The sequence below is a fragment of the Musca autumnalis genome, unplaced genomic scaffold (genome assembly GCF_047663935.1).
Source record: "Musca autumnalis isolate F117 unplaced genomic scaffold, ASM4766393v1 scaffold_18, whole genome shotgun sequence".
NCBI classification, from domain to species: Eukaryota; Metazoa; Arthropoda; class Insecta; order Diptera; family Muscidae; genus Musca; species Musca autumnalis.
In genome coordinates, this window is record NW_027411733.1 from 526196 (window position 1) to 539296 (window position 13101).

At 38.1% G+C, this 13101-nt stretch overlaps 1 protein-coding gene across 1 annotated transcript; it reads left to right on the forward strand.

Moving 5' to 3' along the window:
• Positions 1 to 872: 872 nt before the first annotated feature.
• LOC141391871 (uncharacterized) lies at positions 873 to 3476 on the forward strand. Its single transcript, XM_073964562.1, has one exon. It carries the CDS (start codon positions 873 to 875, stop codon positions 3474 to 3476), a length of 2604 nt encoding a protein of 867 aa, XP_073820663.1.
• Positions 3477 to 13101: the final 9625 nt, after the last annotated feature.

Genomic DNA, 13101 nt, shown 5'->3' on the forward strand with positions numbered 1-13101 from the left:
GGAGAATCAACAGCAAAACAGACACCGACAACACAGCATACTGCTACAGACATTTAACACGGAGAGGGAGATCGTTGCAATAAATAGAAATAGTAATCAGTGCAATAAAAACATTCGACGGTTGTAGTCACACTACACTAGTTTTTAAGTTTGATTATTATTATTATTTACATGTAAGCGATCGTCCTTTTTTATGTGTTTTTACAAAAAAGAAATAATTTTACAATTTACATTGCTGTGATATAGGTTTTAAGACGTACTTCTATTTATTTTGTAGATCTAAAATACTCCCTGAAGATGAAATTCATAGAATTTCGAAATATTGGAGGCAATAAATAAATAAACCAAATTTATAGACCTCAAGCTCGAGTAAACTTTATTTATATTTTTTTTCTTTTACATGTACACAATATCAAAATGAGCCATGAGTTTGGAATATTAACTTCTGTGTATGGAAGTTCAAACTATGGTATGGTTACTTATACACAGTGCAAACAAATTGAGTAAGGAATTTGTAATGTTGGAAAATGCGATGATCAGCTCCCAATTTCTAATGTGAGAATTAAATTCGGTTCACATTAGATTAAGATGATGATGATGTATTGCTAATGCGATGATAAAATTCGGTTCGCAATTGATTAAATTCAGAATACATATTGAGCAATGCGAATTATTTTGCTGGTGCGATGATTAAATTCGGTTCGCAATTGATTAAATTCAGAAGAGAGCAAAATATAGAAAAGTAGAATGATTTATTCAAGCTAATATGCAATGTGTATAAGCAACCCCGAAGTTGGGAAGTGAAATGAAGGTGTGACGATTCAAGAAGATGTCACAGGAAATTAAATTATTTGTGTCTTAAAGATTTAGATATGGGTCGGACACAATTCACACGTGGGCTGTTGGAATTTCAGTTTGAAATAGATGATGGTAACTGTGCAATTAAATGGAATAGTTGGTTGCGTGGCTTTGAGCTTTTTGCAACTGCAAATCGAATAACAGATTGTGACGAAAAATACAGTTGGTTGTTACATTATGCTGGCACAAAAGTACAGGAGGTGTTCTTCAATTTGCCGCACACAGAGGATTATGTCAAACGCGGGGCACTGATTGGTGGATTTATTCCTCATTTAAACAAATATGATGATGCGGTAATGAAATTACAGAATTTCTTTGCACCGAAACGAAATGCCACATATGAACGACACATCTTTCGAAAAATGAAACAAGAACCAAACGAGAGAATTGAACTGTTTGCAGTGCGTCTTCGTACACAGGCCGAAAGATGTAATTTTGGAAATCAAATTGAGAGCAACATTAAGGATCAAATCACGGAGGCATGTTCATCTGATTTACTGCGGCGTAAGATTCTTGAACGTGGTGATGACAGTTTGGATGAAATTTTGAAAATGGCAAGGATTATAGAAGCAGTATCGGAACAGCAGAAGTCGTTTCGAACATCCAAGTCAGCTTGCGGTGACAGTAATTCGCCGAACAACAATAATGTAGATGTGTGCAAAATTGGCAGTCAGGATATGCGCAAACGACAATTTCGAAGTAACCAAAACAGTCGATTCGAATGTTATCGGTGTGGAACAAAGGGTCATAAGGCTAATGACAATCGCTGTCCAGCGAAGGGTAAAGAATGTTCGAAGTGTGGTGGGAAAAATCATTTTGCTCGGAAATGTATGACAACGAACATTCGGAAGCGCAAGAGAAATGAGCATTACGATGAAAACGATTCACGCTATAAGTCATTAAACAGAGCGACAGGGAACTACGAAACGGAACGGGTGCAGATGGTTTCTTCTATGGAGGAGTATGACGATAATGCTGATGATAATGTATTTTGCATTAGTACATACGACAGTTCAAACGAAATACGATGTCAAATTGGAGGTGTTGAGACCACGGCTATCATTGACTCGGGATCAAAATACAATGTGGTGGATCGAGAAAATTGGATGGATTTGAAAAGCAAAAATGTAAATGTAATCGGTCGCCAGAAACAAACTGATAAGACATTCACAGCATATGGTGGAAAACCGTTGAAGCTTATGGGACTTTTCAAAGCGATGGTTCAGATAGATGGTAGAAGCACTATAGCAGATTTTTATGTTGTTGATGAAAAAGGGAAGCTCTTATTAGGGCGCGATACGGCTATGTGTTTGCAAGTATTAAAAATAGGAAATAACATCAATCAAGTTACTGGGAAAACTGATGATCATCAACTTGGCAAAATCGCCGGTATCATAGTTCACATACCGATAAAAGAAAATCTAAAACCCATAGTACAACCGTATCGGCGTATCCCTGCTCCACTCGAGGAAGCTGTCGACAAAAAGATTCAAGAAATGTTACGACAAGGTATTATTGAAAAGGTGAATGGCCCCTCGAAATGGGTTTCTCCGGTTGTCGTGGTGCCAAAACGAGATGATATACGTCTATGTGTCGATATGCGTCGAGCAAATGAGGCGTTCAGTAGAGAAAATCACCCGTTACCAACGATAGACGATTTTCTACCCCATATAGGCACCGGTAAATTTTTCTCCAAATTGGACATTAAGCAGGCCTTCCACCAGGTCGAAATTGCTCCTGATTCAAGAGAAATCACGACATTTATAACTAAGCGTGGACTCTATCTTTATACTAGGCTGATGTTTGGCATTACATGCGCTCCAGAAATCTTTCAAAAAATTATGGAACAAGTACTAAATGGGTGTGACGGGTGTCTTAATTTTATAGATGATATTATTGTTTACGCGGAGACGAAAGATGAGCATGATAGACGTTTGAAAAAGGTTTTTGATCGTCTTCGAAAATTTAATGTGACGCTCAACATAAAAAAATGTGTCATTGGAGTTTCAGAGCTTGAGTTTCTTGGCCATCGATTGTCGCCAAACGGGATCACACCTACGTTTGATAAAGTGGATGCCATCAAACGGTTCCGAGAACCTTCGACATCTGAAGAGGTACGTAGTTTCTTGGGTCTGGTAAATTATGTGGGAAAATTCATACCAAATTTAGCTACAATTACCGATCCTCTGCGCAAGTTAACTCACAAAGATACCCAATTTGAATGGAGTTCAGTTCATGCAAAAGCTTGTAATGATTTAAAACGGTATATGTCAACAGAAAAAACACTTGGGTATTACAGTACCAAAGATCGTACCCAAATTATTGCAGATGCCAGTCCAGTGGGACTAGGTGCCGTTCTTATACAATTTAACGAATCAGGTCCACGTATAATATCATACGCTGGTCGCAGTCTATCCGCTATCGAGAAAAGGTACGCACAAACAGAGAAGGAAGCCCTTGCTTTGGTATGGGCAGTAGAAAGATTCCATTACTACGTTTATGGAAAGCTATTTGAACTAGTCACCGACCACAAACCACTGGAGACAATCTTTGCACCGAGATCGAAGCCATGTGCACGGATGGAACGATGGGTATTGAGATTACAATCATACCGATAAAAGGTAATCTACCGGCCTGGTAAGTCAAATATAGCCGATCCACTATCGCGACTGGCAGTTGGTTCAATAGCAAACATTGAAATTACTGGAGAACGGTGCGAAGACTCAGATTATTATGTCAATTGGCTGCTATCGCATGTAACTCCAAAGGCGATGAAGCTTCAGGAAATAGTACAAGCGTCTGATAACGACCATGAAATTCAAGCAGTAAAAAATGCAATTATGAATCAAGAATGGGTTGGTGCTGCTGAATCATACAAAGTATATGAAACAGAATTGAGTTTTGCAGATCGTATACTATTAAGAGGCACACGTATTGTCATTCCATCGGACTTGCGGAGTCGTGTACTAGATTTAGCCCATGAAGGACATCCAGGTATGACGGTAATGAAAAGACGTCTACGAGCAAAAGTATGGTGGCCTAGAATCGATCAAAATGTTGAGGCCATGGTAAAAAGGTGTCAAGGTTGTACCCTCGTTAGTATACCGTCTAATCCAGAACCGATACGCAGAACCGAATTACCATCAGAACCGTGGCAGCACCTAGCGGTGAATTTTTGTGGACCATTACCTTCGGGTCACCACCTATTTGTCATCGTTGATTACTACAGTCGTTTCATGGAGGTCGAGATAATGACAAAGATCGATACAATGGAAACCATAAATCGATTGGAAATCATTTTTGCGCGATTTGGATTTCCAGTATCCATTACGGCAGATAATGGACCACAGTTTGGCGCTGAGTTTCGAAATTACTGCGAAATAAACAACATTAAATTGATAAACACGACACCATACTGGCCCCAGCAAAATGGTGAGGTTGAGCGGCAAAATCGGTCACTATTGAAGGTTCTGAAAATAAGTCAAGCAACAAAAAGCAACTGGAAAGCAGAATTGTTGAAATATTTGTTGATGTATCGATCAACACCACACTCAACAACATTGAAGTCGCCAGCCGAATTGATGTTCAATCGGAAGATAAGAGATAAGCTTCCAACTATAACACAGCCATTGGAAATCGACGAAGAGCTGCATGATCGTGACAAAGAACAAAAAGAAAAAGGAAAGGTATATGCAGATTCCAAGAGAAATGCTAAGCATATCGATATAAAAGAAGGGGACATGGTCATATTAAAACGGCAGGTTGTGATGAATAAGTTAGACTCACCATTTGAGCCAAACATACACAAAGTATTGAAAAGGAGTGGTTCTGAAGCTTTGGTTGAATCGACGGAAAATGGAAGAAGGAAGCGACGGAACGTTGCACATCTTAAACGAATTTCAATTGACGACAGTATAAATGAATCATCGTTCAATCCACTTGTGAACGAAGGAAATAAATCAAAGCCTTGTGCCCGAACCACGGGCAATCAATCTCCTTCGATCGTATTGCCAACGGTGGACTTGGGATCGCCGCAACAGGGGCGACTATTGCCAGCCAAACGCAGATGTCAAAAGCCAATACGATTCCAGGAGTATCGAATGTAATCAGAATAATTTGTTTATATTAATTTTGAAAAAAAAAAAAAAATAAAATAAAAAAAAACAAATAAGAAAAGTCTATAGTCGGACGGAGCCGACCATGGGATACCCTATACCACTATCCCTGGACAATCGCTCTCCACGGAACTTCTTTTCAATGATTATGAAAATTTAATTATCAAATATCAGAGATGTAATGTATAATACTTATAACCAAAACCATAAAGTTGTATAGCATGACAAAGACATTTTTGTAGCAGGAAAGGAAAATTTAGTTCACACAAACTAAAATGTAATGAAACCCACTTATGTAGTACTATTACTTCCGTTGTTTAACCGCTACGTTATTGAAATTTTTACCAATTTCACACAAAAGTTTCAGTCCATTTAACCCGCTAAGTTTTATCTGATCTTCACGTTGGTTTGTACGTTTCTTCTTCATCATAAACTCAAACTTTCTTTAAAATTTTGCGGGTTATTATTTTGACCTACAGAGCCGCTACAAAATTGGTTAAAATTTTGTTTTTGGTCCATTTCATCCTCTGAACATTTCACGATCATCACCAAAAACTAATCATTTCTATTCTGGCCCGAACCTAACCTCCTTAAAAAATTCGTTACAATGGGTCCATAATTGCGGCCTTAAGCTTGTTTACAATTTTTAATGGACGGACACACATTGCTTTATCTCGTCGAGATATGAATTTTGGCATACCAAATAAGGGGTCTAGGACGAATATTTCGTGGTGTTACATAATCTTTTGGAAAGACAATATGTAGCATGGGATAAAAATGTGGTTCTCTACACAGAACCCATTATATATTAGGCAGTAGGCCCGTTACCTAGCAAACACTTTATTGCAATTTAGATCAGAGGAAAGTTCAATAGTTTTTTCCATATGTAGGCTACTTTGCGAAATATATATGTCCTCAAGGAATTAAAATATCGACCAAAAATAACATTTTTATATTTTGCATACAAAATAATAGTCCATTTCACCCGCTAAAGAATATCAGATCATCATTCAAAATTGTAGGCATCTTTTTCGACCTATACTCTTACCCGGTTCAAAATTTCGTGACTATTGATGTATAATTGCGACTTCTAGCGAGTTTATTATTACACTACAAACAAATAACGGAATATTTTAGGCTGTAACTCTGTTATCTGATCATGCACACCAACATAATTGGTATCAATTGAAAGGTCAAGCGTTCCACTTTCAAGTATATCTCACTTGTCCGGAATGTCACTTCTAGGAATTAAGATATAAGCTGTATATTAAAAATTTTCACACTTTTCACACAAAAGTTTTGGTCCATTTAACCCTCTAAATATTATCCGATCGCCATCTCAAATTGCAAGCTTCTCCTTTGTGATATACTCTTACCTTATTTAAATTTACGCGTTGATGGGACTATTATTGAGACCTACAGAGCCGCTAGAAAATTGGATAAATATTATGTTTTTGGTCCATTTCACCCGCTAAATATTTCGCGATCATCACCAATAAGAATAGGGATCTATTCTGATCTGAACCCGACCTCCATACAAAATTTCGTGACGATCGGTCCACAATTGCGGCCTGGATTGTGTTTACAATTTATAATGGACAGACGGACGGACGGACGGACACACATCTCAAAATCGCTTTATCTCGTCGAGATATGAAGATTGGTATACCACATTGGGGGTCTCCGACAATTATTTCGCGGTGTTACATGAATTTTTACCAAAACAAACTTATAATACCCTTTTCCACATTGTGGTATAGGGTATAAATAGTATCTGTAGTATCGTTTCGTCTTCGAAAATTTAATGTGACGCTCAACATTAAAAAATGTGTCATTGGAGTTTCAGAGCTTGAGTTTCTTGGCCATCGATTGTCGCCAAACGGGATCACACCTACGTTTGATAAAGTGGATGCCATCAAACGGTTCCGAGAACCTTCGACATCTGAAGAGGTACGTAGTTTCTTGGGTCTGGTAAATTATGTGGGAAAATTCATACCAAATTTAGCTACAATTACCGATCCTCTGCGCAAGTTAACTCACAAAGATACCCAATTTGAATGGAGTTCAGTTCATGCAAAAGCTTTTAATGATTTAAAACGGTATATGTCAACGGAAAAAACACTTGGGTGTTACAGTACCAAAGATCGTACCCAAATTATTGCAGATGCCAGTCCAGTGGGACTAGGTGCCGTTCTTATACAATTTAACGAATCAGGTCCACGTATAATATCATACGCTGGTCGCAGTCTATCCGCTATCGAGAAAAGGTACGCACAAACAGAGAAGGAAGCCCTTGCTTTGGTATGGGCAGTAGAAAATTGCTATTTGAACTAGTCACCGACCACAAACCACTGGAGACAATCTTTGCACCGAGATCGAAGCCATGTGCACGGATCGAACGATGGGTATTGAGATTACAATCATACCGATACAAGGTAATCTACCGGCCTGGTAAGTCAAATATAGCCAATCCACTATCGCGACTGGCCGTTGGTTCAATAGCAAACATTGAAATTACTGGAGAACGGTGCGAAGACTCAGATTGTTATGTCAATTGGCTGCTATCGCATGTAACTCCAAAGGCGATGAAGCTTCAGGAAATAGTACAAGCGTCTGATAACGACCATGAAATTCAAGCAGTAAGAAATGCAATTATGAATCAAGAATGGGTTGGTGCTGCTGAATCATACAAAGTATATGAAACAGAATTGAGTTTTGCAGATCGTATACTATTAAGAGGCACACGTATTGTCATTCCATCGGACTTGCGGAGTCGTGTACTAGATTTGGCCCATGAAGGACATCCAGGTATGACGGTAATGAAAAGACGTCTACGAGCAAAAGTATGGTGGCCTAGAATCGATCAAAATGTTGAGGCCATGGTAAAAAGGTGTCAAGGTTGTACCCTCGTTAGTATACCGTCTAATCCAGAACCGATACGCAGAACCGAATTACCATCAGAACCGTGGCAGCACCTAGCGGTGAATTTTTGTGGACCATTACCTTCGGGTCACCACCTATTTGTCATCGTTGATTACTACAGTTGTTTCATGGAGGTCGAGATAATGACAAAGATCGATACAATGGAAACCATAAATCGATTGGAAATCATTTTTGCGCGATTTGGATTTCCAGAATCCATTACGGCAGATAATGGACCACAGTTTGGCGCTGAGTTTCGAAATTACTGCGAAATAAACAACATTAAATTGATAAACACGACACCATACTGGCCCCAGCAAAATGGTGAGGTTGAGCGGCAAAATCGGTCACTATTGAAGGTTCTGAAAATAAGTCAAGCAACAAAAAGCAACTGGAAAGCAGAATTGTTGAAATATTTGTTGATGTATCGATCAACACCACACTCAACAACATTGAAGTCGCCAGCCGAATTGATGTTCAATCAGAAGATAAGAGATAAGCTTCCAACTATAACACAGCCATTGGAAATCGACGAAGAGCTGCATGATCGTGACAAAGAACAAAAAGAAAAAGGAAAGGTATATGCAGATTCCAAGAGAAATGCTAAGCATATCGATATAAAAGAAGGGGACATGGTCATATTAAAACGGCAGGTTGTGATGAATAAGTTAGACTCACCATTTGAGCCAAACATACACAAAGTATTGAAAAGGAGTGGTTCTGAAGCTTTGGTTGAATCGACGGAAAATGGAAGAAGGAAGCGACGGAACGTTGCACATCTTAAACGAATTTCAATTGACGACAGTATAAATGAATCATCGTTCAATCCACTTGTGAACGAAGGAAATAAATCAAAGCCTTGTGCCCGAACCACGGGCAATCAATCTCCTTCGATCGTATTGCCAACGGGGGACTTGGGATCGCCGCAACAGGGGCGACTATTGCCAGCCAAACGTCAAAAGCCAATACGATTCCAGGAGTATCGAATGTAATCAGAATAATTTGTTTATATTAATTTTGAAAAAAAAAATAAAAAAAAAAACAAATAAGAAAAGTCTATAGTCGGACGGAGCCGACCATGGGATACCCTATACCACTATCCCTGGACAATCGCTCTCCACGGAACTTCTTTTCAATGATTATGAAAATTTAATTATCAAATATCAGAGATGTAATGTATAATACTTATAACCAAAACCATAAAGTTGTATAGCATGACAAAGACATTTTTGTAGCAGGAAAGGAAAATTTAGTTCACACAAACTAAAATGTAATGAAACCCACTTATGTAGTACTATTACTTCCGTTGTTTAACCGCTACGTTATTGAAATTTTTACCAATTTCACACAAAAGTTTCAGTCCATTTAACCCGCTAAGTTTTATCTGATCTTCACGTTGGTTTGTACGTTTCTTCTTCATCATAAACTCAAACTTTCTTTAAAATTTTGCGGGTTATTATTTTGACCTACAGAGCCGCTACAAAATTGGTTAAAATTTTGTTTTTGGTCCATTTCATCCTCTGAACATTTCACGATCATCACCAAAAACTAATCATTTCTATTCTGGCCCGCACCTAACCTCCTTAAAAAATTCGTTACAATGGGTCCATAATTGCGGCCTTAAGCTTGTTTACAATTTTTAATGGACGGACACACATCGCTTTATCTCGTCGAGATATGAATTTTGGCATACCAAATAAGAGGTCTAGGACGAATATTTCGTGGTGTTACATAATCTTTTGGAAAGACAATATGTAGCATGGGATAAAAATGTGGTTCTCTACACAGAACCCATTATATATTAGGCAGTAGGCCCGTTACCTAGCAAACACTTTATTGCAATTTAGATCAGAGGAAAGGTCAATAGTTTTTTCCATATGTAGGCTATTTTGCGAAATATATATGTCCTCAAGGAATTAAAATATCGACCAAAAATAACATTTTTATATTTTGCATACAAAATAATAGTCCATTTCACCCGCTAAAGAATATCAGATCATCATTCAAAATTGTAGGCATCTTTTTCGACCTATACTCTTACCCGGTTCAAAATTTCGTGACTATTGATGTATAATTGCGACTTCTAGCGAGTTTATTATTACACTACAAACAAATAACGGAATATTTTAGGCTGTAACTCTGTTATCTGATCATGCACACCAACATAATTGGTATCAATTGAAAGGTCAAGCGTTCCACTTTCAAGTATATCTCACTTGTCCGGAATGTCACTTCTAGGAATTAAGATATAAGCTGTATATTAAAAATTTTCACACTTTTCACACAAAAGTTTTGGTCCATTTAACCCTCTAAATATTATCCGATCGCCATCTCAAATTGCAAGCTTCTCCTTTGTGATATACTCTTACCTTATTTAAATTTACGCGTTGATCGGACTATTATTGAGACCTACAGAGCCGCTAGAAAATTGGATAAATATTATGTTTTTGGTCCATTTCACCCGCTAAATATTTCGCGATCATCACCAATAAGAATAGGGATCTATTCTGATCTGAACCCGACCTCCATACATCGGTCCACAATTGCGGCCTGGAGCGTGTTTACAATTTATAATGGACAGACGGACGGACGGACGGACGGACACACATCTCAAAATCGCTTTATCTCGTCGAGATATGAAGATCGGTATACCACATTGGGGGTCTCCGACAATTATTTCGCGGTGTTACATGAATTTTTACCAAAACAAACTTATAATACCCTTTTCCACATTGTGGTATAGGGTATAAATAGTATCTGTAGTATCGGTAGCATAGACAATAATGTCATGTGAATATCAAATATGAAAATATAATAAAAATTACTTTTTACGGAGTTCGAGAATAATTCAGACGTGTTTTATTTATAACTACGGACTATTACACCATATGGACATGTAATGGGTTTGTCATAGCTTACCCTTGCATTTCTTGAGACTTCGATATCATCATCTAAATTGCATGGATGGTGTGTCAAGGATAGCTTAACAAACAACGTAAGAAGGAAGACTGTAGATGTAATGGGTCATGAGATATTTGCTCCCATATGGACATGTAATGGGTTTGACAAAGCTTACCCTTGTATTTCTTGAGACTTTGATGCTTCTGCGTCTATCTTTCAAACGGAATTCGATATCGTCATCTAAATTGCATGGATTGTGTGTCAATGATAGCTTAAAAACAACGTGAGAAGGAAGACTGTAGATGTAATGGGTCATGAGATATTTGCTCCCATATGGACATGTAATGGATTTGACAAAGCTTACACTTGTGTTTCTTGAGACTTGGATGCTTCTGCGTCTATCTTTCAAACGGAATTCGATATCATCGTCTAAATTGCATGGATGGTGTGTCAAGGATAGCTTAACAAACAACGTAAGAAGGAAGACTGTAGATGTAATGGGTCATGAGATATTTGCTCCCATATGGACATGTAATGGGTTTGACAAAGCTGACCCTTGTATTTCTTGAGACTTTGATGCTTCTGCGTCTATCTTTCAAACGGAATTCGATATCATCATCTAAATTGCATGGATGGTGTGTCAAGGATAGCTTAACAAACAACGTGAGAAGGAAGACTGTAGATGTAATGGGTCATGAGATATATGCTCTCATATGGACATGTAATGGGTTTGACAAAGCTTACATTTGTGTTTCTTGAGACTTGGATGCTTCTGCGTCTATCTTTCAAACGGAATTCGATATCATCATCTAAATTGCATGGATGGTGTGTCAAGGATAGCTTAACAAACAACGTAAGAAGGAAGACTGTAGATGTAATGGGTCATAAGATATTTGCTCCCATATGAACATGTAATGGGTTTGACAAAGCTTACCCTTGTATTTCTTGAGACTTTGATGCTTCTGCGTCTATCTTTCAAACGGAATTCGATATCGTCATCTAAATTGCATGGATGGTGTGTCAAGGATAGCTTAACAAACAACGTAAGAGGGAAGATTGTAGATGTAATGGGTCATGAGATATTTGCTCCCATATGGACATGTAATGGGTTTGAAAAAGATTACCCTTGTATTTCTTGAGACTTTCATGCTTCTGCGTCTATCTTTCAAACGGAATTCGATATCGTCATCTAAATTACATGGATGGTGTGTCAAGGATAGCTTAACAAACAACGTAAGAGGGAAGACTGTAGATGTAATGGGTCATTAGATATTTTCTCCCATATGGACATGTAATGGATTTGACAAAGCTAACCCTTGTATTTCTTGAGACTTTGATGCTTCTGCGTCTATCTTTCAAACGGAATTCGATATCGTCATCTAAATTGCATGGATGGTGTGTCAAGGATAGCTTAACAAACAACGTGAGAATGAAGACTGTAGATGTAATGGGTCATGAGATATTTGCTCCCATATGGACATGTAATGGATTTGACAAAGCTTACCCTTGTATTTCTTGAGACTTGGGTGGTTCTGCGTCTATCTTTCAAACGGAATTCGATATCATCATCTAAATTGCATGGATGGTGTGTCAAGGATAGCTTAGCAAACAACGTAAGAAGGAAGACTGTAGATGTAATAGGTCATGAGATATTTGCTCCCATATGGACATGTAATGGGTTTGACAAAGCTTACCCTTGTATTTCTTGAGACTTTGATGCTTCTGCGTCTATCTTTCAAACGGAATTCGATATCATCATCTAAATTGCATGGATTGTGTTTCAAGGATAGCTTAACAAACAACGTAAGAAGGAAGACTGTAGATGTAATGGGTCATGAGATATTTGGTCCCATATGGACATGTAATGGGTTTGACAAAGCTTACACTTGTGTTTCTTGAGACTTGGATGCTTCTGCGTCTAGCTTTCAAACGGAATTCGATATCATCATCTAAATTGCATGGATGGTGTGTCAAGGATAGCTTAACAAACAACGTAAGAGGGAAGACTGTAGATGTAATGGGTCATGAGATATTTGCTCCCATATGGACATGTAATGGGTTTGACAAAGATTACCCTTGTATTTCTTGAGACTTTGATGCTTCTGCGTCTATCTTTCAAACGGAATTCGATATCATCATCTAAATTGCATGGATGGTGTGTCCAGGATAGCTTAACAAACAGCGTAAGAAAGAAGGTTGTAGATGCTATGGGTCATGAGATATATGCTCTCATATGGACATGTAATGGGTTTGACAAAGCTTACCCTTATATTTCTTGCGACTTGGATGCTTCTGCGTCTATCTT